A 25,920-nucleotide genomic window follows, 5' to 3' on the forward strand; every position below is an offset into this window, starting at 1 on the left:
AATGTAGCTGCCTCTTTAAAAATTTGTCAGGGGCACAACCAAGCCATTTTTTGAACGAACTATGATAATATTATTTTGCAAGGTGTGATGTGTATGCAAAGTTTCATATGTTTTCACAAGTGTGGAGACGACCAAAATCATTTTTCGTGAGTTCAGTTGAGTTGTGAGACAGCGCATTGCCACGGCAACAGCATTAAATCAAAAAATCAAACTGTGCTGTACACAAAAGTGTGTTGCACCTACAGTAGGACAGTAGGTAGAATTCGTGCTGATGTCGTATCAGATCAATATTGGCATGGGCAAATACTCACGGCTGCAATATCTCTGCCGTGAAAATGATGTGTTTACATGCAGTGAAAATCCAGAAAACCTGGTTACAGTTGGACAGCAGGAAAATGGGACTTCAATGGAAGTGCAATAAAGCAAAACACCAAATCAAAATATCATTTTTGTTTTGACCTGAGTGATTTAAATAACTTAAATATTGCATCTTTATTCGTACTGACTTACATTTTTGTGGGGTAAACCGTGACTTCTTGAAGAGTGATAATATTAATATATATATACAAAATATATATATGTATATGTGTATATATATATATATATATATATATATATATATATATATATATATATATATATATATATATATGTATATACACACACACACACACACACACACACACACACAAAAAAATAATAATAATACTGTACCTGTGGTCGAGGGATGGGTTTCTGAGGCTTTTTGGAGCCAAGTTTCTTCATGGCATTGTAGTACTTCTTCTGTTCTTCTGTCATGAAGATATCCTGACCTCCAAAGTAAAAGGGATTAAAAAAAAAAGATTTGGTTACAATCTTTGACCGGGATTGAAAAAGAGATAAAGGACATGTTTGACTTATCTTTTTCTTTTGCTGGTTGAAGTTGTCAATGATCACACCGATGAAGAGATTGAGGGTGAAGAAGGAGCCAAAGATGATGAAAACCACAAAGTAGATGTACATGTTGATGTTAACTTCGTAGTCGGGCTGGTCTCCCACCTTGGAGCGAAAGAGACAGGTCACAGGGCGGCTCGTGTACAATTCATCAAACACACAGTGGCACCTTGGATGGGGCAAAAGTTGAACAACTTTTTTTCATTCAACCAAAGCAATTTTTTTCACAGTACATTAGACCCCGGGCGGCCCGGTAGTCCAGTGGTTAGCACGTCGGCTTCACAGTGCAGAGGTACCGGGTTCGATTCCAGCTCCGGCCTCCCTGTGTGGAGTTTGCATGTTCTCCCCGGTCCTGCGTGGGTTTTCTCCGGGTGCTCCGGTTTCCTCCCACATTCCAAAGACATGCGTGGCAGGCTGATTGAACACTCTAAATTGTCCCTAGGTGTGAGTGTGAGCGTGGATGGATGTTCGTCTCTGTGTGCCCTGTGATTGGCTGGCAACCGATTCAGGGTGTCCCCCGCCGACTGCCCGAAATCAGCTGGGATAGTCTCCAGCACCCTCCGCGACCCTAGTGAGGATCAAGCGGTTCGGAAGATGATGACTGACATTAGACCCCCATTTCAGGCAGAAGCAAAAGATTATCGCCGTGTTTTGCCTTTTTCTTTCAATTTTTGAAACACTCTCTGAAAGGACGATGGCAGTCAGAGACAAACACGCAGTGGGAGCAAGTGCACACTCAGTTTTGGACTGGTCACGGCTCTGGGTCCATCTTGTGACTGTCATTTGTGCCTAAGGAAAAACAACCAGGAGGCCCGGTGGTCCAGTGGTCAGCGCATCGACCTCACAGTGCAGATGTAACGGGTTCGAGTCCAGCTCCGGCCTCCCTGTGTGGAATTTGCATGTTCTCTCCGGGCCTGCGTGGGTTTTCTCCGGGTGCTCCGGTTTCCTCCCACATTCCAAAAACATGCACCATAGGTGAATGTAATTGTCCCTAGTGTGATTGTGAGTGCGGATGGTTGTTCGACTGTGTGTTCGACTGTGTGTCCAATCTGCGATTGGCTGGCAACCGGTTCAGGATGTCCCCCGCCTACTGCCCGAAGACAACTGGGATAGGCTCCAGCACCCCCCTCGACCCTTGTGAGGATAAAGTGGATCAGAAAATGGATGGATAGATGAAAAACAACTGATGGGAGACAGAAGACGTTGACTGACAGGGTTCTGAATGAACACCCGACAAACTGTGTGTGTAAAAATTCATTTTGGCGGGTGTTGATGAAAATTTGCCAGCCAAGTTGGCCAGTGATGGATGAGGCAATTGTGTAAGTTAGCCATACTCAGGGTCGGGCATCATCAAGTCTCAAGAATCTATCGGAACTATTCTCCCGGAATCGGTTGCATTGTTACGGTGCCTCAACTCCTGAGATGAATAAGAACTTGCTGAGACTATCCCAAGAAATGCTCGCGGGTGCACACTGCCCTGCCTCCCTGCTTTTTGGGGTCCTGCCAACTACCATCAAACATAACGTGATATGGGTGTCCACGACATGCACATTGTAAACACACACACACACACACACACACACGCACACACACAATGTAAAGTGACATTTCTTTTCAACTGGAAAATCTATCACGCCTTTTTTAATTTCAAATTGATTGTACGCTCCCAAAATAAAAATTGCATAGCCGTAGCATTATTTTCACCACCAGAGTAAGTATTGCATGACACATGGTCGAAATGATGGTTGGAATTTTTCACAGAAGTGCGCAAGGTGGCAGATATTATACAAGGGGGTTTGCACCAGTGTGGGAGTGAACACGGGTGACTTGATTCATAGCCAGTTGAAGCAGCTTCTTCCATTCTCTTCAAATGCAGCACACGAAAAGCACACCGATCAACTTGGCAAAAGATCATCTTTTCTCGAGTCGGCAGGGCGAAGTGCACAAAGTGCTTTTATAAGGAACTGAAAGCAGACCTCCACGGGTGAATGATGTCAAGTTGGCCAGGTTGCTTACACAATGAAGTGAGCAGTTGGAGACTTCCGCCACGATTACCCCGCAACCACCCACCCAGGCCGCCCGCCCTCAATAGATGTGCGGTGGACGGTGGTTTGATTTTAAAAAACCCAATAGCGATGACAATAAATACAATTAAGGATTTCTACAATGACTCAGAGGGTACCATGCACACGATTCACGTATTAATGAATGAAATATTTATCTCTTTTGAACGCCAGCGCTTCACTTTCCATTGTTTCGGTAGCAAAAACTATACTTGGCTCAGCAGTACAGGAAATGAGGACAGTCGTGAGCAGGGCCGACCCTGAAAATTTGGCTCATTTTAGCAAGGCAAGAAATAGAGTGTGTAAAAACTTGTCTTAATTTGTGAGGAAAACTATGCGTAATGTCTAAAACACTGCCTGTGAAGCGAATGGTTTTATGATGGTTATAGTCATTCCTAATATGATTGACAATAAAAGGTAGAACAATGTACCTCTCTGGAATCCACAGCCGCATACATAATGTCCATCCAGCCTTTGAACGTGGCCTTTGAAAAGAGAAAAACAAGCCGATAAACAGTACTACAGAAACACCAAGTAAAGGCAGCATTTAGTTCAAAGGGAAAGCAAAGAATGTCCAAACGCAAACCAAAAGTGATGCACGGCCATTTCAACAGCTTGTGAAAGGAAAAAAAAAGATGGGAAGAGCAAAGAAACACCCAAGACACAAAACGGAAAGCAGCCTCTCAAAACTGTGGATGCAAATGAAAGGAATGAGACAATGAAGATAAGTTAAAAAAAAAAAAGAGGTCCAACCGGAGGTGCAATCTCACCACTTGCAACAAGGCCAGGTAGCCGGCGCCCACATTGTCAAAGTTGATTTTGACGTTCTTCCACCTGACCTCTGTAAAATTCTGTTCCATAAGGGCTTCGCACTGGCTCCTGTTGTTGACCACGTCAACAGGGAAGTACTCCCCGGAGGTCTCGTTGAAGCAGTAGTAGTACTTGCCCGCAAACAGGTTGACTCCCATAATACTGAAAATCAGCCAAAAGATGAGGCAAACCAGCAACACATTCATAATGGAAGGGATGGCTCCCACCAAGGCGTTGACTACCACCTAAACCAGATGAGGAAAGACAAGATACGACACTGTTAATACCAGGAAACACAAAGACATAATCACCTGTCGGCATGACACATCATACTCTTATGACATTACACTAACTAAGACACAGACTTTTTTTTTTTACTGGTAGAGGAGACCAATGTTTCTTTTTCTTTCAATTATTATTTTAACGAGGTGAACTAGTTTCATAGAGAACTTGGTGGAATAATGCCGTGTGGACAACTAGTACAATACCACCGTGTAGAAGACATAGCTAGAACCATGTCGTGAACAAGTGCTAAGTGTGTGTGCGTGTGCGTGTGTGTGTGTGTACGTGTGTGCGTGCGCATGGTGAACTCGTAATGTTCACAAGATGGTTTGCGCTAGCTGTTTTTTGTGTTTTTTGACATGTTTTGATCATTTCAGCACGGTAGCAAGGTAATACCGTCAAATGGGCTTCGTCTTTACTTTTCTGAGGGAGTGTCTCATCGCTTTTGCCATGGTGAATGGTGTGCATGGCTTTCGACGGCTACACCGAAGACGTAGACCAGGAGTAGGGAACTCGAGTTCCTCGAGAGCCATATCCTGCCTGTTTTAGATCCCTCCCTACTAGACTATACAATGATGAAAAAAAAACAAAAAAAGATATAAATAAAATAAAATATAGAAAATAATGGATATAACATATATAAAAAATAACGGTTTCAATGCTTGGATTTGAATCTCAACTATGGCCCTCTGGTGTGGCGTTAGCATGTTCTCCCAGTATTTGTGTGTGCTTTTCCTACCACACAACAAGAACATGCAGGTTATCTTCAATGAAATCTGCACTGCGTCCAATGCGTGCAAATGCGTGTGTGAAGAAAGAAAATATTGTATATTTTTTAATACAAAACGGTACACATTGTGCATTATTATTGTATTTGATTTTTTTTGCCTTACACAATCCTGGATTCTTCCTTAGTTTCTAAACTAAGAATTCCAAATTGTAACTATTCATACTCATAATGTCCTTTCGACAGTGTTTCTGCATACCAGTATGATGTGTCCAACCTGACATATTCCAACTAAGCACATAGTCTCTTAAGATTCTCACTAGGAATTTGTTTAATGACTAGCTCAAGTAATTCACACAATTCTACAGCAGTCAAACATAAAAGTCAAATTTAACCAGCCCATATGTATTCTTAGCAGTGCAGTCGAATTCACCGAATGCTACGTTAACACAGCAGTGCTATTATCATGGCAGGCTGACAGCTGAGCATGCATGTCATTGTTTTGTGAAGCCATATTCCCTCTCTCTTCCGATCTCCCAGCATGCCAGCAGCACAACTGCCAGTGTGTACGAATCATGTGAACGTCGACAGTATCTGCGCAAATTAGCATTGACAAAGTCTTTGTTGCACCTGGTGAGAGAATGGCTCTCGTTGAAATGTGAACAACAGCTAAACCGCTTTCCCAATATGCTGCTCGGAAAGCAGTGGAGCCAAGAAACCCAAGAAAAAGAGGGAAAATTGCTTTCCAAAACGCATAATGTGCATCAGGGGTTCGAGGACATGCATGTTACATGGCTTTGTGCAATCTCAAGAACCTCTCAAATCAATAAATCAATCGAGAAATAAGTGGATAGAGAGCGATAGAGATGGTGGCAAAACAGCTAACGTAACGTCTACACCAAATGTTGCCATTTGGTGTAGATTTAAACTGGATCAGTAACAGACTGAATGCAACTGGGCTACTAAAAGTGGCATCAGTTGCACGGCTCCAAACAGGGTCAAAGTGAGGTCGCAGCGATCAACCTGGATTGACACGTCACGTCAGGCTTATTCCTATTACTCCAGTGAACTGAAATAGGCTCACGAATGTCAGAATGTGGTGAACAAGCCAATAACGGTGATAAAAGCAGAATAGTAAATTCCACGTTACACAGTAACTACAGTACCTATTTTGTTATCATCGTGATTGAAACTCTCTTTTTCCATCTCTCTATTCATCCACTTCCCCATTCATTTATTTGTTGCTCAGCCAGTTGACATTGGTCACTTCAAACAAAATGTTAACATTATATGTAAATAGATCGATAGGTGAACATCAACAGTGTGGTCAAACCGAGACAGCGGGAGCTATTTTGACCCCTTTTGCCTCTCTTTCCATCCCCACGCCCACCCCAAATGTCCCACCAACTTATTCCACAAGAGAAGCATTGAAGGTTTGACTGGCGTACCATCGATGCAGCCTATCCAGGGCCTGAAATGCCTGCTCATAAGCATTGCATTTGAGTCAATGGACGGCTCGTATGAATGAGCCTTGATGCACGTGATGATTGCATGCAGCTTATCAATGCTGGCTTGTCATTTTTGGAGGAACCAAAACAACATTTGCCCTTCTTAAAAGCCACAACTCAGAGTGAAGAGTTGAACTGGACTGTCCACTTCCCGTGCAAATGGAAGGCAACAGGAAGCCAGAGAGGGCCAGCTGTATGCGCTCTTGGGTGCCACGACATGGACAGCTCGTGTGTCATAGCAGCCGAGCATATTTGGCAATCTTCTGGCAGCGCCCCAAAAAGGTGGGCAACATGATGGAAGGAGTGGTATTGCATGAAAGGGATCAGTGTGTATCGGTGGACAGAAGTTAAACAAATCCACCGTACTGCCGCTGCCACAACACTGTGAAGTGGCGCTCGTCTGTGTCAGAGGCAGATTTAGTGGTGGAACGAGAGGGGCAAGAGGTTGGGGTTTATTTGGGGTGGAGTTGGGTGGGCTTGACGCGGGTGGATGTGAAGAACAGACAACCAGTCCCAAAGTAGTCAGAGCTGGAGTAGCGTGCATGAGAATGTGTGATGTTTGAGCATGGCTATCATCAGTATAGATCGGGGGTCAGCAACCTGCACCTTGCGAGCCGCATGCGGGTCTTTAGCACCGCCCTAGTGGCTACCTGGAAAAATGTTTGAAAATGGAAAAAGATGGGGGAGGGAAATCTATTTTTTGTTTTAACATGGCTTCAGTAGGAGGACAAACATCACACAAACATTCATTTAGGCTCATTTGTGTATTTGTAGCCAACTTAGTCATTTTGATACATACAGAATGTGTTGCCCTACTTATAAGGTGTATACAAGGCTTTTGATTTTTTGCGACTCCAGACATTTTTCTTGTTCTGTTTTTTTGGTCCAATATGGCTCTTTGAACATTGTGGGTTGCCGACCCCTCGTATAGATGATAAGAACTGTGAGGCACAAGCTCCCTATTATTTAAAGGAAAACCAGCGGGGTGTGGGGCGGGGGCTGTCTACAAAGCGTGTGATGTTATAAAACCATTGGGCCCTATTTTCGTCATGGGCGCAAGTCTAGCGCAAAGTGCAGTCTAACTGCGAATGGCTGTATATTTTTTTCTTTCTTTTAAATTGGCTGTTTGCGTTTTTGTGCGCCATTGTGGGATGGAGCGTAGTGTTTTCCCGGGCCAGTCCTCATGGCATCCCTCGTATGCATCAAAAACAGGGCGGCACGGCATGCACACCCAATATCGCCATGCTTATATTGCGGAAACACTGGAGCTTGCACATGACTTAAAGTACAATGCCTCCTCTTTCGGACGATTTAGTCAGTCAGTGTGTGTGACGTGGGCAATCATGCATCCGCGTGTGACCAAAAAATGAAAATCTCTCGAAAACCTGATGTTCATGGGGTGCGGGGGTAAAGATGCATTTGAAATCAGCGCAAAAGTATAACTAGGGACATATCAAGCCACCTCTGGTTAAAATTAGACCAGTGTAATAAATTCAGTGCCAAAAGGGTCCATTTATCGCTGCTTGAAGATTTTCTACATAGAATTTATCACAATTCACACTTTTAGGTTCAATCTACTCTACAGATTGTGACCTGCAATGCCAAAATTATGCAACTATACACAAAAGACGATTTTATATGGTTTCGATTTTTTGGTTGTTGTAAATTCAAAAAGTTCAGACATGTTTCCTTCTTACTATTATACGTATGTTTTTAAGGCATGTATAGCTTATATGGGATGAGACATTTCACACTAATCAAGGCAGATTTCTACAACGCTGTTAAGTCAACAACATTTGGGTCGCTAAAAGTTCCCGTTTATGATCTAATTTGAAATAAAAACGAATTCAGTGCAATGTTCCATTGCATACAGCCATCTCGTTACCTCTGCGTCCCGCGTCCTAGACGCATGATTTTCCCACGGGATGCACAGTTTCAAGTAATGTGCATTTTGGAGACGCAAGGAAATTTCTCAGTCAAAACAAAAAAACTATGGTGAATCTTTTTTTCCAGCAACGATCGCAGTTTGACCAACGCCGCCATTGTTGTTTTGATCTCGCGTTAAGTAATCTCGTGCCACGAGATTTCTGTTCTCGCGAGACGAGATTGGCGAGATTGGCCTTCACCTCGCGGGAAGCAGACGATTGCCAAATTGCGTAACATTAAAACAAGTGTAGCGAACACGTGTTGCGAAAGTTTATTGCGGAAATATCACAGAGGAAGCAGCTAAAGTTGGATAGTTTTTTGCGATGATAAATTGACTTTGTAAAGAGTAAAAAGAGGAGAATTGATGAACTCAAAGACTGAACCATGGGATTAAATAAGAACCTATTTCTCAGCAAATCTGTATGCCTGAATTATTAAATTTTTTGCAGCATTTGTTTATAAGAAATAAACCTATTATCAATGTATATTGTTGTTGTTTCTGTTATTATCATATGCCATTGAATAAGTAGACCATTTCAGAATACGAAATTTGGGACTCTCTAAATGCATCATAGGACTCATACTTTTCTGATCAGCGAGTCCCTGGGACTCGCAGGGCTCAAACTGTAAAATGATCACTGTGCATATATTTAGGGTGGGACTGGTTGGCTGGAGGCTTTTGGCGTCCTGTGGCTCCCTGCTGTTGGTTGCCGCCAATGCACAGAGGAATGCTGTGTACTGGGAAGGAGTGGCAGTTATGGGCCTGAATAGGGGGAGACTGTGAGGGATGTACGAAGGTAGGTGCTGGTTGTCATCTTCATTGAAAGAGGTGGTTGAGAATCAGGCTTGTCGCGGAGCTAATCTTTGATTTAATCGCTGTGTGAGATGGCATGTGAGCGTTGGCACTAACGGGGCCCCAAGTGGTAGTCATCAGCTCGCAAGAATGTGAGGAGATAGAATCAGAAGAAATCACCTATGTGATGAGGCAGCTTTGCTCTAAGAATCAATGTCAATGTTTTTAGAATGTTTTGGACAATCAATTGCAATGTATGTTGTTCGACTGTCACTCCAGCTGCATCATGACTTGTTTGCTAATGCTAACAAAAAATAAAGGAAAGAAAAAAGAAAAGAACACATGGTACAGGATTGAAAGGGTTTGGCTTTCTGGTTTTAAGAGAAACCCCACAAATATTGTTTTGTGGATTTTGTTGTTGTTCTTTTGTTGGTAATTTTCAGTTCTAGCATGCTTGAACCTGTTGAATGGGCATGCGGAAGGATCAGCTTCTTAGCTTTGGATCTTACCCTCATCCCTTCAAAACGTGACAAGGCTCTGAGGGGTCTCAAGGCCCTTAGTGTCCTGAGTGATTTAATGGGCCCTAGATCGGAGTAGCCCAGCGCATTAGCTACAAGGCTGACTATAGACACCTACACAAAAAACAGAGAAGCAAAAGAGGTTCCAAACTGTTAGACGTGTGAGATTATTCACTAAGGAAGAAAGAGGGCCCTGGCATAGGCGAGGAGAGTTGCTTAACATACACACAGAAATCTATGCAATGTATATGCATATGTGATGCATTGATACATGCATAGATACTTGAAAGAAAAGGTCATTGTGTAGTATAGGTTTGATGTGGATGGTGGGGTTTTTTTTTAGTAGCAGAAGGCCACGGGGGTTGTTAACATCAGTTAATTTGGGGGAAAAAATCCAGTGAACCTGCAAAAAAATGTGAAATTGAGCGAGACGGAGAGAAGGACTAAGTGATGAAAAGAGAGAAAGAGAGAGAGAGGGAGAGAGACATAAGACTCAAATCAAGGGCAAACCAGGCAGAGAAGAACGTGACATGGTTTAGTACAAGCAAGAGGAGCTGGGGAGGGGGGCACAAAGGAAGACTTGGGGAGGGGAAGGCAGGAGTAAGAAGAAGAGAGGTCACCCTGCAGGAGTCGATTAAACACCCAACAGATTGGAGAGCCTTACCCTTGCCCCTCTAACATTGTCTCTCCGTGTCGCTCTTGGGCTCAAATCCCAATCACAATTTAAGACAGACAAACTAACGGTACCTAAGAGAAAGAATACAAGTCAACATGTACAAGAGTGTCACTGGGCTGCCATCATTTCTCATACATCATGTACGTTCAAATGGTCACACATTTGTGCGGGGAGGAGGGTGGGGGTATGAAAGAGGGGAGCCACAGTCACATGAACCACACACGAGAGACAGGCTTGGACGTATAGGGCACACCTGATGGATTGATAAACACTTGAAGGACAGCAAAACCTGACAGACTACAGTCCAGTTGTACACAATTAATAGACATGAAACGGTTGCAGCCCCTCTTGTGTCAAAATGTTTGAAGAGCAAAATGAAAACGATATATGCGTTGAACAGGTACACGCACACCGATATTGGGCCAGTTTTGAGCTCCATTCAGCACCCCCCGCCCCTTATCCTCTGGCGTGAGGTGTGTTCAGGGTCATTTTTCCTCCTCGACCTGCTCTCAAAACGGTTTGGATTGGCAATTGTAAATGCGGACTCTGTAGCTGTAATGTGGGGAAAGGGACTTTGAGCGAACCCTGACGTGAATGCTCATGTTGCTACATTCGCCAGAACTCGCCCCTTTGCGGAACCCGTGAACAAAAGGCAAGGTTTAATTAGTTCTATTTATCTATTTATTCATTTCTTAGATTTGCTCGGTTTTAGATTCAACATCATGGCTGAATACATCTTATATTTATTTTATATTTATGTTTATGTCCCCTCCTCATTTAGATTGAATAACTTGAATAACAGAGGTGGGCGCGTCCATCATTTGTCATTCACTAGTGGCCACCTGTTTCTCATTGTCGATTCAACCAATTCTGTCGTCATCAGTCAGTTATTGTAACCGCACTTCTGTCATCACTAAATTACAGTTCGTCGTGATTATTTCGGGACAGTCAGTCAGTCCGACAGTCTGTCATCTTTATTTCAGCCACGCTTCCGTCATCGATAAATTACATTTGGTCCCCTATGTTTTCGGATTACAAACCAATCAGCGCTGAAAACATACTACTTATTACATCACATGCATTTGCAGCAGAAGAAGACAAACACACACACAATTTTTGTAGATGTGTATGTGGGTACGGCCATGTTTAAATTTTGTATATCGTATTTATACTTGACACATTTGAGATAACTATAACAACAGTACACATATTTACTTAAATATTTAATTCCAAAAACTTGAACATGAACATTCATCAACACTGCCTTCTAAGAGCGGCGAAGAGGCTTGTGTTAGTGGTGTAGCTGTGACTCGTACAGGCTTTAGATTCACTCTGAGATTCTCCTGCTGGAGGCACTGAGGGTGTAGCTGAGGTTTTTAACTTGGATAAAAATGTGGTAATAGGTTTCTTTTTTATGAGACAATGTTCTTTTTTTAGTCAAGAGAAAAAGTCTTTCCTAGCTGACAGTTTCGGCTGTCACGTCAGCCTTCGTCTGAGCTGTCACTGCTTCCTTGTGATGTGTATAAAAAACAGCTGACAGGGTTGGGAAACCTTCAAAATAAGGCTGCCCGACCCGGAAAAGGCTGCACTTCAACCCCTCGCCACCATTGAAGCAAGGTGTCCAAGGATGTAAGCCCCCTCGTCAATGTTCATGGTGCCATCTCCGTGGAGGGGTGAGCGGGTTTGCATGGTGTCACACATTGCTTCAACGGTGGCCAGGGGTTGGAGTGCAGCTTCACTAATCGAAAAAAGTTATTGCTTAGACCAGGGGTGTCAAACTCATTTCACATTGTGGGCCATATACGGCCTCAGTAGATGTCAAGTTCACCAGACCATTAAAATTATACCATACTCTTCTATAAATAACCAAAATAATATGTTTTTCCTTTGTTTTGGTCTAAAGAAGCACAAGAACATTAGGAAAATGTTGACATTTAATGAACATATCTTTTACAAAACATTTCATGAAGCACCTTAGATTTTCTTAGACAAATATGCAATTTACTTTTATCATTCACATATATGCATTGCAACTGGTCCCACAGATTGTACAAAAGTACAAAACTTTAAGTAATTTGTATTGAAAGATATAGTAATGCATTTTAAGATTAAACGAGATTTATAAAGAAAGGAATGTTTAAACCATTGAGACATGCATATAAAATCATAAATTAATCCCTGCCTACACATTACAAACTAAGGAGAGTGCTGTGTAAAGGATAAAATATTTTCATGTCCTTGGTAGCGTCTGCTGTGTGGGTCTGTCTCAGCGACAGACTGAGGCTGCCGTTGTTTGAAAGTGCTAGTCCAGTGGTTAGCACGTCGGCTTCACAGTGCAGAGGTACCGGGTTCGATTCCAGCTCCGGCCTCCCTGTGTGGAGTTTGCATGTTCTCCCCGGGCCTGCGTGGGTTTTCTCCGGGTGCTCCGGTTTCCTCCCACATTCCAAAAACATGCGTGGCAGGCTGATTGAACACTCTAAATTGTCCCTAGGTGTGAGTGTGAGCGTGGGTGGTTGTTCGTCTCTGTGTGCCCTGCGATTGGCTGGCAACTGATCCAGGGTGTCCCCCGCCTACTGCCCGAAGACGGCTGGGATAGGCTCCTGCACCCCCCGCGACCCTAGTGAGGATTAAGCGGTTCAGAAAATGGATGGATGGATATAAATACTGCTGACTTGACTATGATCAAAACAGTGTCCCCTAGCGGATACTCCATGAATTGCACCTTATTAAAACTATTCATTCTGTGTCTTCTATGCTTTTTTTTCACTTTAAATGATGCCGTGGGCTTGATCGAATCTTCTTGGGGGCCGGTTCCGTCCCGTGAGCCGGATGTTTGACACACCCAAAAAAAAAAGTTACACAACACTAAGATACATTAAGAGTCAACAGACCGGCGATGATGCACAGCTCATCATCACTGGATAAATCCACTCGTGCTCTTATTGGTCGATGTCCTGCCGGGAACCAATCATACGCCATGTATGAGTGCCCGTAGCATATACAGTACAGTCCAGGCATGTGCAAAGGCTCCGAGTCAACTCACCTCGTTATTTGGTATGACAAAACCTCTGAGAGCTTTGTTCGAAATGCAGGGAAACCTTCTCTCTCATGTATTAACATAAAACAAAGTGTCTTTCCGCCATATGGTGGCCGATAGGGCTGTATTTTTTAATTTTTAGATGATTTTTTTTGGTGGGGGGCGGAGTGAATACAGTATTTTGGTAAAACCTGCGAAGCACTTAAATCACAAAATCCGAAGTAGCGGGGGATTACTGCACATAAAACACAGTCAGCTTCATTTACCGACCAAAGTTTCCTGTCCTACATGGTTCACCAACAAATGCGGCCAGTGACGGACAGACGGAATGCCCACCTCTGCTAATTGATCGTGTTACTTAATGATTGCCAAATTCAGTTAATAACAGTCCACCAGTATACCACTTTCTGAGACTCACATTCTTCTCGCTAGTCTTGTCTCACTTGCTCATTAATAAAAAATTAATGAACAGTGTTTAAAGACTGGTCCCGAGGGGTGTAGCCGTTTCTGACAAACAAGGAAAATATCAATCGTCAACACATGTGAGTGCACCTTCAACCAGTCACTAACACCAAGTGGTCAAACGCACCACATGGAGTACATAAACATCCAAAGCTTACCAAAGTCACGTAGGGAGGATAGTGTTGGCAAAATCTTCATTTTAACCGGTGTCAGAGGAAACTCAGCACAAGTGGTTACAGAGAAAATTGTGAAGAGAAAAGCATAGTAACTGCCAGGGCCAAGTCCCTCTACTCTAAATCATTGACTTTCTTTTTAGAATGCCATATGCAGCCTTTTAAAATAAAGATTTTGCCGTCATCTACGCTACAGTGTTTGGGGTAGTTGTCACCTTCAGCCTGACCCCATGGAGCGTACCCATTGGGGGTGCCCGGCACATGGCCCCAAGCTGAGCCAGCTGGGTGGGCGTGGCCTCAGTGTCTCGGAGTCCTTCTGCAATTCAAGGCCAATGACATCTGGGGCTGTGATCCCGGGATGACGAGAGCGCAAAATAAACAGAAATAAAGCAAACTAAAACCAGAAGTAGGGGTTGGGGGGGAGACAACACAATAAAACCATGAAAAATAATCTGAGTGGAAAAAGAAAGAATGAATGAAGAATGACATTTGCTGCTCCTGTTCACACGCTGAACTTCAGTTTTGAACTACGTACTGTATATGTACATGTATTGTATTTAATCCAGATATTAAAGGGGACATATTTTGGAAACTTGACTTTTAATTGATTACATACAAAAATGCCCACCAATCAAGTGTAAGATTATGCAACTAGGTTAAAGTTTTTACGTGCCTCCATCAATCCGCACACGAAAATGCAATTGATCTTTCAATGGGGACTTGTTTATTTGCATCGTGGCTGCTCACTGTCACTCCATCCACACGACCTAGCGCAAGCCCGGGTAGACATGTTAAAAAAAAGCACACTTGATATTGGTCGCGCAGCACAGCGGGGGCAGTGGCTCATTTACATGAAACAGAAATGCCTTCTCCAAAACCAAGTAACTTTAACCAGGCTGAGAGAAATGAACGTTAAGTGAAATGCCAATGGACAAATGCCTTTGTCCAATTTGAGTGAAGAATGTCATAGACGTTTTATCAGGGCACTTGCAAAGTGTTTTACTTTCCCCCCTAAAAAGACAAAATATGTCTCCTTTAACATGTCCAACTTTACTGGAGGGACATTTAACATTAAGCACTAGATTCTAAATCTGACACGCCCTACTGTACACAATATCACAGAAACAAATGAAAAGAAAAAAATGCAATAACAGAAGGGTGATGGGGGGGGGGGGGGGGGGGGGATCAGGTGTCTCCACAAAGGATACCGTAAGATGGGCTGGGTTAATGATGGTGCCCCACCCCGTTTTGCAAGTCCACTGCAACAGTTGCACCCCACAACACAGCACAGCAGAGGCCACAACACCAACCACCACATTTTTTTTTTTTGCAAGGGGAGCGCTAGTGAAGACCAAACTTACCGCTCTGCGCCTGTCACCCACCATCATTACATCTCAGCAAAACATCATCACATTGCTGAGGTTACACTTTCCAGAGGGAGTGGGCAGGGGGGACGGGGGTGGTGGGGAAAAGGGTTGCCACACTTGACAGCACATTCACTGAATGCTTGGGAAACTGCGCCATCCCAAGAGCTCTGGATATCACACCGACTGGGAGGGAGACTCTAATAGCAACAACTTTGAACAATGCAACCTCGGAAGCAGGGCTAGGCAACTCCTGTCCTCCTGGACGTTTCCATGTCTCGCTCCTCCACCACACACCCTTATTCAAATGATCAGGATTGTTATCCCACGTCTGCAGAGCTTGCTGAGGATCTAATCATTGGAAGGTGTGTTGGAGGAGCTCGGACCTTGGGGCCCGGAGTTGCCCACGTCTGCTCTTTGTGGAATCTTAACTTTAAAAAAATTAGATAGCAAGTATATATATGATACACAGTCATGCCAGCGGCATAAGTAATTTCGGGCTTGACTATATGTTGTCTATTTTAAATAGGTCTCGGCCTACATTCAAGCCCAATGATTTATACCCTTCGGTATATCATCCTAATCCCCCTGTAAACAGCTCGGGGTGGACATTGTATATAATTACCTGTGCATTTAAATTAACAAATGACCTTTTGCAAAGCCAACCCCTCGAAATGAAGACTGGCCTATCACAGTGCAGTACAAAATAGGTAATAGGTAATATTCATTCTGGTGGCACTCCACTGAATTCAAATGACATATTATAGGATTGTCAAAAACGTTTTTGATACTGCACATTGAAGCGAAGCGATGGTAATCCTAATATAATGTGTTTTGATTCGTTTAGTTTTATTCCTAATGGCCATTTGGTAACCAAAATGCTAACATTATCCCACTAATATGAGTTCTGACATGCTACAAGTTGGCGAAGCTCTGCTGCTTCTGGTTGGAGTGTTTCCATACCCCTATTCCTTTTTTGCTTTTAAATGACTGTAATAGCGGGCAGCACAAAGCCCAACTTGTTAACATGTCCGCCTCACAGTTGTGAAGTTCAGCATTGCAATCTCAGCTACAGTCGGCCAGTGAGGAGCTTGCGTGCTGTTCCCGAGCTGGCGTAGGATTTTCTCCTACATTCCAAAAACATTTTAGCTTTTCTGATGGCGCGAAACTGTCCTTAGCCAACTGGGGGTGTGAATGCTTCCTAGTCAGTAGGTGCTTTGCAAGTGACTGGCGACCAGTTCAGGCCGTATCTCACCCATGACAATAATGATGATAAACGCTATATAAAATGGATGGACAAATAGTAATCTAAAGGTAAAAAGTGCATGGCGAACTTTACAGAAAGTGCTGCTGCTTGATATCGTTGCCGTCTTGTAGTACGTGGTTGACTTTTGCTCTTTTGTAAAATAAACCCGTTAGCTTCCGCCTCTGCTTTGTTTTACAATTAAGATTTTTTACTTCAAAGTGTCACCATTGTGATATCCACCATGGCAGTGTGAAATACACAAAAATGCATGGAATCAGATATCTTCAGTGCCGAATCAGCCCTGTTGATAATGTGAATGAAAAGATTCGGTACGTATTAGTTAACTGCCACAGCGAGTGCCACATACACATGCTGATTGGACCAGACCATGATTGGCATTTCCTTAGTTCCCTGTGTCACTTACAGCTAATGGTGTAGCCTTCAAAGCCCTGCTTGTATCTCAATTATACTTTTTGACAAAAATTGGGAGCGAATTTTCTCAGACAGGAGGCATCCAGTTGAAAGTTTGACAGACTTTGCGACAGCAGCGAAAGGAGGGTTTGCAAAAGGTCGTGATTATTGTGGGATGTTGACACTTGTATTGTAGTCACTGACCGGAGTCCATTCACAGGTTTGGGCTGAGGTGGTTGACACTGTGGAGAGGCATTTAGTTCAAGAAGAAGGACAGAAGTTGGAGAAGGTTTTATCCTTTTGGGAAAATGTTCCACTTCCAGACATAAAATCACTCTGCAATATGCTAAGCTACAATGGTATAAGTGTAAGTGCTTAAGTATAGAATGATCAATCTTCTCTTTTCTGGTCCTTCAAACTTGACACAAGACATAAGGAGGAGAGAAAGAGGACATTGGCAGGCTCACATCAACAACAACAACATCGTACAAGTTAGACAAGAGTAAAAGACAATTCTTTGAAACATCCCACAGCTCTGAGCGACTCTCGAATATGGCTGAAATTATTGAGTTATTAATTGTTTGGGACAATCATTTCCTCAAATCCTCTTTCAAAATGTTGCATCAGAATTTTGGTCCTCCAGTGAACACATACAGTACAGTACAGAAGCGTCTCAGAGGAGCAAAACAAGCACTTGATTGGTTGAAAAGTAAAAGGCATGTGTCCAGTTCGTTTGGACAGATGCAGAATGTAAAATACACAACAGGGCTCCAGACGACTCCAAAACGGTGGCATTTTGCCCTTACAATTGGAGACAGAGCAATGAATATTTTCTAGTTGTGCATGCTTAACTAGTTGCTGATATTAAGATAAGATAAGAAAACCTTTATTTGTCTCATATTGCTTTTGTTGCTGACAAACTTCTGTTCCACACTCCACCCGTTGATCAGAAATAGTGAAAACGAGCGGAAATGGGAATATTTATTTGGCAAGTCAATTTGTGATTCATGTGTGCCCCTAAATTTTCAGCTAGTGCCCCTAAAATTTCAGGTGAGGGCCCACTGTGCACTTTGCAAAAAAAAAAACTTTAAAAGAAATGCTGGTCTGGAGCCTTGCTGAAACACGACTATATAAACATTTATTAGAAATTAAATAAACCACATGGCTTTACACCCAGTAAAGCACCATTTCATTAGCAACCTAACCACTGTCAACACAAGGAAACTCAAAACATCAGATCCTACGTCTGCATCCCAAGAATAAAGACTACTCTCATGTATTTGTAATATCCCCACAACATTACTTTATTCACAGTATGATGAACGCAAGCAGTGGCAGGCGTTTGTATTTAGTTATTGTTATTTATATGTATTAATTGTAATGTTTAAATAATGTGATTAGATTTCTGGACCAAGAGGTTGTAGTGGACTGACTAAATGCTCTGACAGAGACAAGAGGTGCACTTACGTCCACAATGAAGAAGTCCAGCCAACACCAAGCGTTGGTGAAGTATTTGACGAAACCATACGCGACCCATTTCAGCAGCATCTCCAGGATGAAGATGTACGTGAAAACGCGGTCCGCATACTCCAAAATGATCCGGATGGTTTTCCTCTGCTCAATGTACACATCCTCAAAGGCCTTTGGAAGAAACGAGACACAAATAGGCAAGTTACGCGCAAGGAAATCATTACGCCTCGATGATTTACAATGATGCTAATGAAGTGTGTGCAACACCGTGAGCAGGAGTGATTCACAGGGAGGATAAATTGTTGTGATGCATTTCAAGTTAAGTGCAGCTAATCTGGATATGGAGAAATCCTTGCTGTTATTCAAGTGGCATTTGGCACACTTGGGAATAAGCGTCTGACCCCCACAGGAAAGGGAGCCCAACTTGATAAAGGGTGCAGTCCATTAATCAGGCGCAGCAAGGTGGAACTAGCCAGTCTGCTATCACCCCTCCCATTCCCACAACATAGTGGGCTGTAAGTACTCATTGACAATAAAGCAGATTCATTTGCTTCAGACTCACCAGAGCTCCACTGCTGAGGAGGATCATAAAGATGATAAGCGTCTCAAACCAGTTGTGCTCGACGATCAGGTAGCAGGTTTTCCTCAGGAACCACCAGCTCTTCCCCCAGCCCATGGTGATGTCGACATCGCAGCACTTGTACTTAGCCACGCACGCTGCGCACACACAGGGGGAAATGGGAGATTCGACTGTCAGCAACACAGGATACATGTCGAAAGAAGGCATCATCCTGCGCTAAGTCGCAGATTACACCAGGGTTCCAGTGGGACTGTGCTCTTTTCTTGCTTCATTAGGTGCCTCATCCCTCCGCAGGGCGTTAAATAGGTCAATTTCATTAAAGAGATCAAGTCCTTGATGCTTCTAGGAACAGGTAAAAATACAGAATGTAAAACCCTGATAGCGTGTTAAAAATAATGCAACTGACTTTGCTTGCATCATTGAAAAGCGATTCCAGCGTTAATCACTGTATTGTGACATCATATGCGAACTATGCCGATAACATTGTGGTTTCCATCACACATAACTGCAATTAGGCTGATTTTGAGCCTGATTGCCACTCAAAAGTCACCCTACCCATCCCCAATATAGATGACAACCCCCCACAGCAGTGGCTAACAATTAGCCTAGCTTATTTGATTTCTTCTTCTTCTTCGACTATTTATTCTATTTTGTATTTTTCTGGCAGCCTGGATGACCTGTGGTACCACACTGCCTCTCACAAGCCAATGCTTGCTACTAGGACAGACATCTGGTTTTGAGGAGGAGACTCCCGGTTGTGGGCTGAGATTTTATTATGTGTGTGGAGTGTTGAGTTGGTTGTGGACTTCACACAATAAGAATGGTAAGCACACACGTGACTGTTTCCTCATCATGTGTGGGGTCTCTCACATTTTAGATTCTTTTTAGATGAAGATGAAGAAAAAAATCATGTAAATTAAAAAGACACTGGGCTTCCCCATGACCTGACTGAAATTTCTGACTGACGCATTGCCCCACTGAATATAACAGTATTCCTAATGTCTTTTATAACCGCATACTGCATAAGCGCACATATCTTGAGGGCATTTAGGGATCAGTGACAGGGATAGAGAGAGTCAGACAGGGATGACAAATAGCGGGTATGCTCGAGTGAGTATTTATAATGAAACTGTCCTTCACTCAGCTGGCCTATCATTGTCACCCAGCCCAAGGGAGTCTCGGTGCTGTTGACTGGACGTAATGGGCGTCACGGGAGCAGCAGCCTCACCATCTGTCCAGCATGCTTCTGGTTCCATGTATTCCTCCACCGTCTCCACCACCACCACCTCCTCCACATCTGGCTTGATGTCAATGGTGCTGCCCTCCGACGAGCTGGTTTCGTCCAGCTGCAAAGACATAGATGTTAAAAAAGACCCAAAACTAAACAAAACAAAAAAAACACCGCCACCACCACCGCAAATAACACAGTTCACTTCTCAAGGTAAAAGGTCAAGAAGTTTGGGAGGAAAGGTCAATGTCAGAAATTAAAATGTTGTAAATTCTCCAATTTTAAACATCAGCTGTGATTGGCGACTGCCCAAAGTCAACTGGGATAGGCTCCAGCATCCACTTGACCCTTGTGAGGTTCAGATAAAGGATGGATGGATTTAAATACTGGATTATTTGTGCAGCTGTACGCTAAAAATCCAAGGCACCTAATGTAGAACATATTCTCTAACACAAGTAGAGCGTTACCAGTTGTTTCAGTGTCATGATAGTTGGTAATGATAGCCATTGGTCACATGGATATCACTGAGTGGAGATGCTGCTAGCTCCCATGGCTAGCTGCCAGATGCTCCGAGCATGTAACCAAGGGTTTTGAGTGTGTTTCAGTGTCTTATGTTTTAACATTTTGCACATGCACTGCGCTACACCGGAACTAAGAGGTGTGATAGCTCCGGCAGAAATCTGTCTAGTCCCCATTTAGGCACCCGACCCCCATCAATTAATTTATTTATCCATTTACGTTCAAAAACAGTTCACAAGTAGTCATCTGCTCAATATAATTCTTGTTCCTGTGTTTGTGATGCACATGGAACCCATGCGTTTGTGAGAGTGGGGAGGGCGGATCGAGTCTTTCAGTTACGTTACATTTAGGAGTACACATTAAAAAGTATTGACAAAATATAGGCTAAAAGCATGTGAATGATTTTGGCCTTTAGTCTACATTTGATCAAAAATACATTTGAGCGAATTTGCCAACCAAACAGGTTTACTCCACAGTGGCAGTTCCACACTTCCGTACACATGCTGGTGATGTTTATCATACGTTTATTTTTAAAAAAGTAAAGTCATGAAAATCCTTTTTTTCTCCTTCAGAACTCCCCCCCCCCCCCCCCCCCCACACACACACATATTGATCAAGCCTCCTCAATTAGAAAGAAAAAACCTTGCGCTGTGCCTGATTTTGCATGACAGTAGTGGCAAATTTTGTTTTGGAATTGTGTGACCGTTCATGTTAAAAATTAGGTCTTTGTCTGTTTTTAATGTATTCATACTGACTGGTTAACTTTTGCTCATAACTGTATGACAATTACAAGTGACTTTCTCCTATCGTTGCCTGAAACAAAAGTTTTAGGATGGTGAGAGTGTAGAGGAAAAAATTGTCACAAATACAATTCAATGGGAAATCGACTGAATCAGAGTGCAACAAGCATCAAAGAATGCATTGGTGTCAGACACGAATGGACCACCACATGGTTTGACAAACTCGTATGTATACAGTAGTTGACTGCGCTGCTCTTTGGAAGTGGGGCCTGAGTCATACTCACCTCTTTACTGTTCTCATTGTCTGACTCGCTGCTGAAGTCCTCTGTATTCAGGTTCTCAAAGTCAGACTCCCCGACCGCAATGGGTACGCAGACGGTCAGGTTGGGGTTGTGGATGAATGACATGTGGTCTTCATCGATCATGTACTTGCCCACGCTGCTGCCAATGCCGCTGGTTGTACCATTGCCATTCTTTGCATAGTCCAGATCTCGGTTTATGTCCACTCCTGTGTGGTTGGCAATACAGTTCAGCTTCTTGTCGTACATGTCATCCAAAGGCTTCTGCTCGTCCTCCATGGGTGGTTTCCTCAGCAGGCTGGCCACGAGCAGCCGCACCTTGGCTTTGATCCACGCAATGCCTTTCTTGATGCGAATGACAGAAATTTGTAGATTGTTAAGCTCGCCGTCATCATCAGTGGCAGCCAAGTTGTCTGCGCTGAATGAGCTCAGCAGCAAGGCAAGGAACAGGTTCAACACCTTTGGAACAAGGGGAAGGAAAAAAAAGGTATGCCAATGTGGGAGCAATTTGGGCCATTGTCGGAAAGTGAGAGAGAGAGAGAGTTTGTGATGTAGCACAATATGGATAATTTGTGTAACACCTACTCACCACCAAGTTGCCAATGACCATGACCATCATGAAGACAATCAGGCACATGCCCTGGCCGGCTACCTCCATGCAGTCCCACATGGTCTCAATCCACTCCCCGCAAAGCACCCGGAACACAATCAGGAAGGAGTGGAAGAAGTCGTTCATGTGCCAGCGTGGCAGATTGCAGTCAGCATCGATCTTGCACACGCAGTCTTTGTAACTCTTTCCAAATAGCTGCATGCCCACCACGGCAAAGATGAAGACGATGATGGCCAACACGAGAGTCAAGTTCCCTAAAGCCCCCACAGAGTTGCCAATGATCTTGATCAGCATATTGAGAGTTGGCCATGACTTAGCCAGCTTAAACACTCTCAGCTGGAGAAAGGGCACGGTGGGAAAGGACATCATTAGTCGGATCAAATCAACAAACTCCACACATAGCATAGTTTCCACCTGACATAAACATAATTCACAAGCTGGGTCAATGTGCTAATGCTAAAAAGACCATTTACCAGTCGGAATGACCGCAGCACTGACAGACCCTCGACGTCAGCTAGAGCCAGTTCAACTAAACTCAGTGTCACGATGAAGCCATCGAAACAATTCCAGGCTTCTTGGAAGTAGTAATACGGATCCATGGCCACTAGTTTGAACATCATTTCTCCAGCAAAGATCCCAGTGAACACCTGGAACGAGAGGGAAGGTGTGAAACATCAGGGCAATAATCTGAAAAATGATGGGTTGACAGATACAATCCAATATGCATAATGTTGTGGCAGCAGCTCCATCTGTAAGGACTTGGCTTGAGGACTCCACTGTAGGATTGGACTGCCAGAGAAATACCAGTAAGTTACTATGCACTGCCGACGTTGCAAACCCCTTTATTATGAACAAAGTAGAAAAAATGAACACATAATTAAAGCTGTGAAAAGTGATCAATGGACCATTGTACCCCCTTGTTTATGGCAAGATATGATTCAAACTTCAGACTTGCGTCTGAGTGACGCTCAGTTGGAGTTCATCAAAATCTGAATTAGAATCAAGTCAAGTCAAGTCAAGTCAACAGTATTTATAGAGCACTTTCAAACAGCCATCAGAATCATCTTCATTGGCCAAGTATGTAGAACACAGATAGAATTTGTCGCCGCTAGTATAGGCTACACTAGCCATAACAAACAAAGACCTAGCATATAAGTATCAAAAGACTTTGTGCAGTAGTGCCACCCAATGACAGCTGTGCGACAATTTTCAAAGTCATCGAGCAGAGAGAAAGTGATCAGTAGTGCAATAAAATACTATGATAGTTGTGCAGTTGGTGCAGATCATCATTTTTTAGGTGATCAGTAGCACTCATTGCAGTACACAAAGGACTCACACTCAGCAAAGGAAAATGAACTGTAATACTTCTAAGGACTGGCATATATCTTCCTGCCTTGGTTACTTCAAAAAGCATGAAAACCATGCTGCGCTGAGTGCATCAGTGGGAATAAAACGCAGACAGACAACAGCAACAGAGAAGTAATCTGTATGGTAAGGAAAGTCATTCCCTGCCCGAGGAGACTGAGCGCAACAAGACAACGGAGTCCTGGAGCCCGCAAAGTTGAGACTGTGGTGTGCCATACTAAAGCGTCCAGAGCTCAGGAACAGCTGCTAAACTATTCTCAAAAGTTACAATGATGCATGAATACCATATTAGTTCTCCATGACAGATTGATGCAGAGTCCGTATCACAGCAGATCCTGCCCCAATCGGCATATTGATCGCCAGCTCTCTCCTCCTCTCACTTGAGAAACAGACCCCAAGAGACTTGAACCCCACCCCCCCACTTGGGCCAGTTTCTCATCCCGGCCCAGAGAGAGCCCTCCACCCTTTTACAATTGAAGAGCATGGGCTCAGATTTGGAGGTGAGGGTTTTCATCCCAATGTTTCATATTCCAGTGCCAAGATCGCGGCTTGATGAAGCAACAGTATAACATCATCTGCAAAAAGCAGAGAAGAAATATTGAGATCACTAAACTGGACCACCTCAATGGCTCGGCTGTGCCTAGAAATTCTGTCCATGAAGCTTATGAACAGAATCAGTGTCAAGGGCAGCCTTGATGGAGTTCACCATCAAGCTTACCGGCACTAATAAGGAGCAAACTCTGACACCAGTCATACCCGGACCAAACAGCAAATATCAGCAAATTCGGGACAACCTTTCTTCCGAAGCACCCCAAGGAACGTAGTCTAACGGCATTTTGATGTCCACAAAACACATGTAGACTGGTCGGGAGAACTCCCATGCACGCTCAAGGACCCTACCGAGGTTGCAGAGCTGGTCTATTGTTCCGCGGCCAGGATGAAAACCACACTGCTCCTCCTGAATCCTCTACAACGTCCCTGAATTGACTTTACTAAGGTTGCTAATTTCGAACTGCTTTGTTTTTATCTTTGTTTGCATCTGTATGGAATGGCCTGGAATGGCCTGAAAGCAATCACTAACTATAGAATGCCACCCCCCAAACAGTGAACAGTAAGGGTCTTGCTAATGAACTAAACATGTTTTTCTGCCGATTTGAAAAGGACACCCCCATTTCCCACACACACCCACCTCTACCAGAAACCACTCTACCTACCCCCCCACCCTCTTTTTCTCCACTACAGATCCACGAACAGGACGTGAGACGGCTCTTCAAGCAGCAAAAGATCAAGAAAGCTCCGGGGCCCGACAAAGTGTCCCCCTCCTGCCTGAAAGTCTGCGCTGACCAGCTGGCTCCGGTCTTCACACAAATCTTCAACAGATCCCTGGAGCTGTGTGAGGTCCCATCCTGCTTCAAACAGTCTACCATCAATACAGTTCCCAAGAAATAGGCAACATCGGAACTGAACGACTATAGGCCTGTCGCCCTGACGTCTGTGGTCATGAAGTCCTTTGAACGCCTTGTGCTGAACCACCTAAAGAACGTGACTGGACCCCTGCTGGAACCTCTCCAGTTTGCCTACCGGGCAAACAGGTCTGTGGAAGACGCAGTCAACATAGGTCTGCACTACATCCTCAAGCACCTCGACAGCACAGGGACCTACGCAAGGATTCTGTTTGTGGATTTCAGCTCTGCGTTCAACACCATCATCCCGGAACTCCTCACCCCCAAACTACTCCACCTCGGTGTGTCCCCTACGATCTGCCAGTGGATCCCCAGCTTCCTGATGGGACGGACACAACAGGTGAGACTGGGAGCAACAACATCATCAATACGCACCACCAGCACTGGAGCCCCACAGGGATGTGTCCTCTCGCCACTGCTCTTCTCTCTTTACACAAACGATTGCACCTCAACAGATCCAGCTGTCAAAATCATAAAGTTCGCAGACGACACCACGGTCATCGGTCTCATCAAAGACGGCGACGAGTCTGCGTACCGCCAACAAGTGGAGCAGCTGGAGCTCTGGTGCGGCCGACACAACCTCGGGCTGAACACGCTCAAGACTGTAGAGATGATCGTGGACTTCAGGAAACATTCTTCTCCTCAGTTGCCCCTCACACTATCCAACTGCCTTGTGTCAACCGTCGAGACCTTCAAGTTCCTGGAAATCACAGTCTC

The 25,920-nt window shown here is 43.9% G+C and overlaps 1 protein-coding gene across 4 annotated transcripts in view; it reads right to left on the bottom strand.

The window, feature by feature from the left end:
• scn8aa (sodium channel, voltage gated, type VIII, alpha subunit a) overlaps window positions 1–25,920 on the bottom strand; it is a 92,178-nt gene that overhangs the window by 6,703 nt on the left and 59,555 nt on the right. For all 4 annotated transcript variants that reach the window (XM_052058667.1, XM_052058666.1, XM_052058668.1 and 1 more), the window contains exons 15-25: window positions 22,849–23,022; window positions 22,355–22,711; window positions 21,751–22,224; window positions 20,208–20,325; window positions 18,962–19,116; window positions 18,397–18,570; window positions 9,552–9,674; window positions 3,767–4,051; window positions 3,428–3,481; window positions 901–1,038; window positions 715–819 (exon numbers count right to left, since the gene is read on the bottom strand). In XM_052058667.1, coding sequence (XP_051914627.1) covers window positions 715–819; window positions 901–1,038; window positions 3,428–3,481; window positions 3,767–4,051; window positions 9,552–9,674; window positions 18,397–18,570; window positions 18,962–19,116; window positions 20,208–20,325; window positions 21,751–22,224; window positions 22,355–22,711; window positions 22,849–23,022 — 2,157 coding nt within the window. The remainder of the gene's footprint in view (window positions 1–714; window positions 820–900; window positions 1,039–3,427; window positions 3,482–3,766; window positions 4,052–9,551; window positions 9,675–18,396; window positions 18,571–18,961; window positions 19,117–20,207; window positions 20,326–21,750; window positions 22,225–22,354; window positions 22,712–22,848; window positions 23,023–25,920) is intronic.

Source organism: Hippocampus zosterae, chromosome 2 (assembly GCF_025434085.1).
Source record: "Hippocampus zosterae strain Florida chromosome 2, ASM2543408v3, whole genome shotgun sequence".
Taxonomy (NCBI): Eukaryota; Metazoa; Chordata; class Actinopteri; order Syngnathiformes; family Syngnathidae; genus Hippocampus; species Hippocampus zosterae.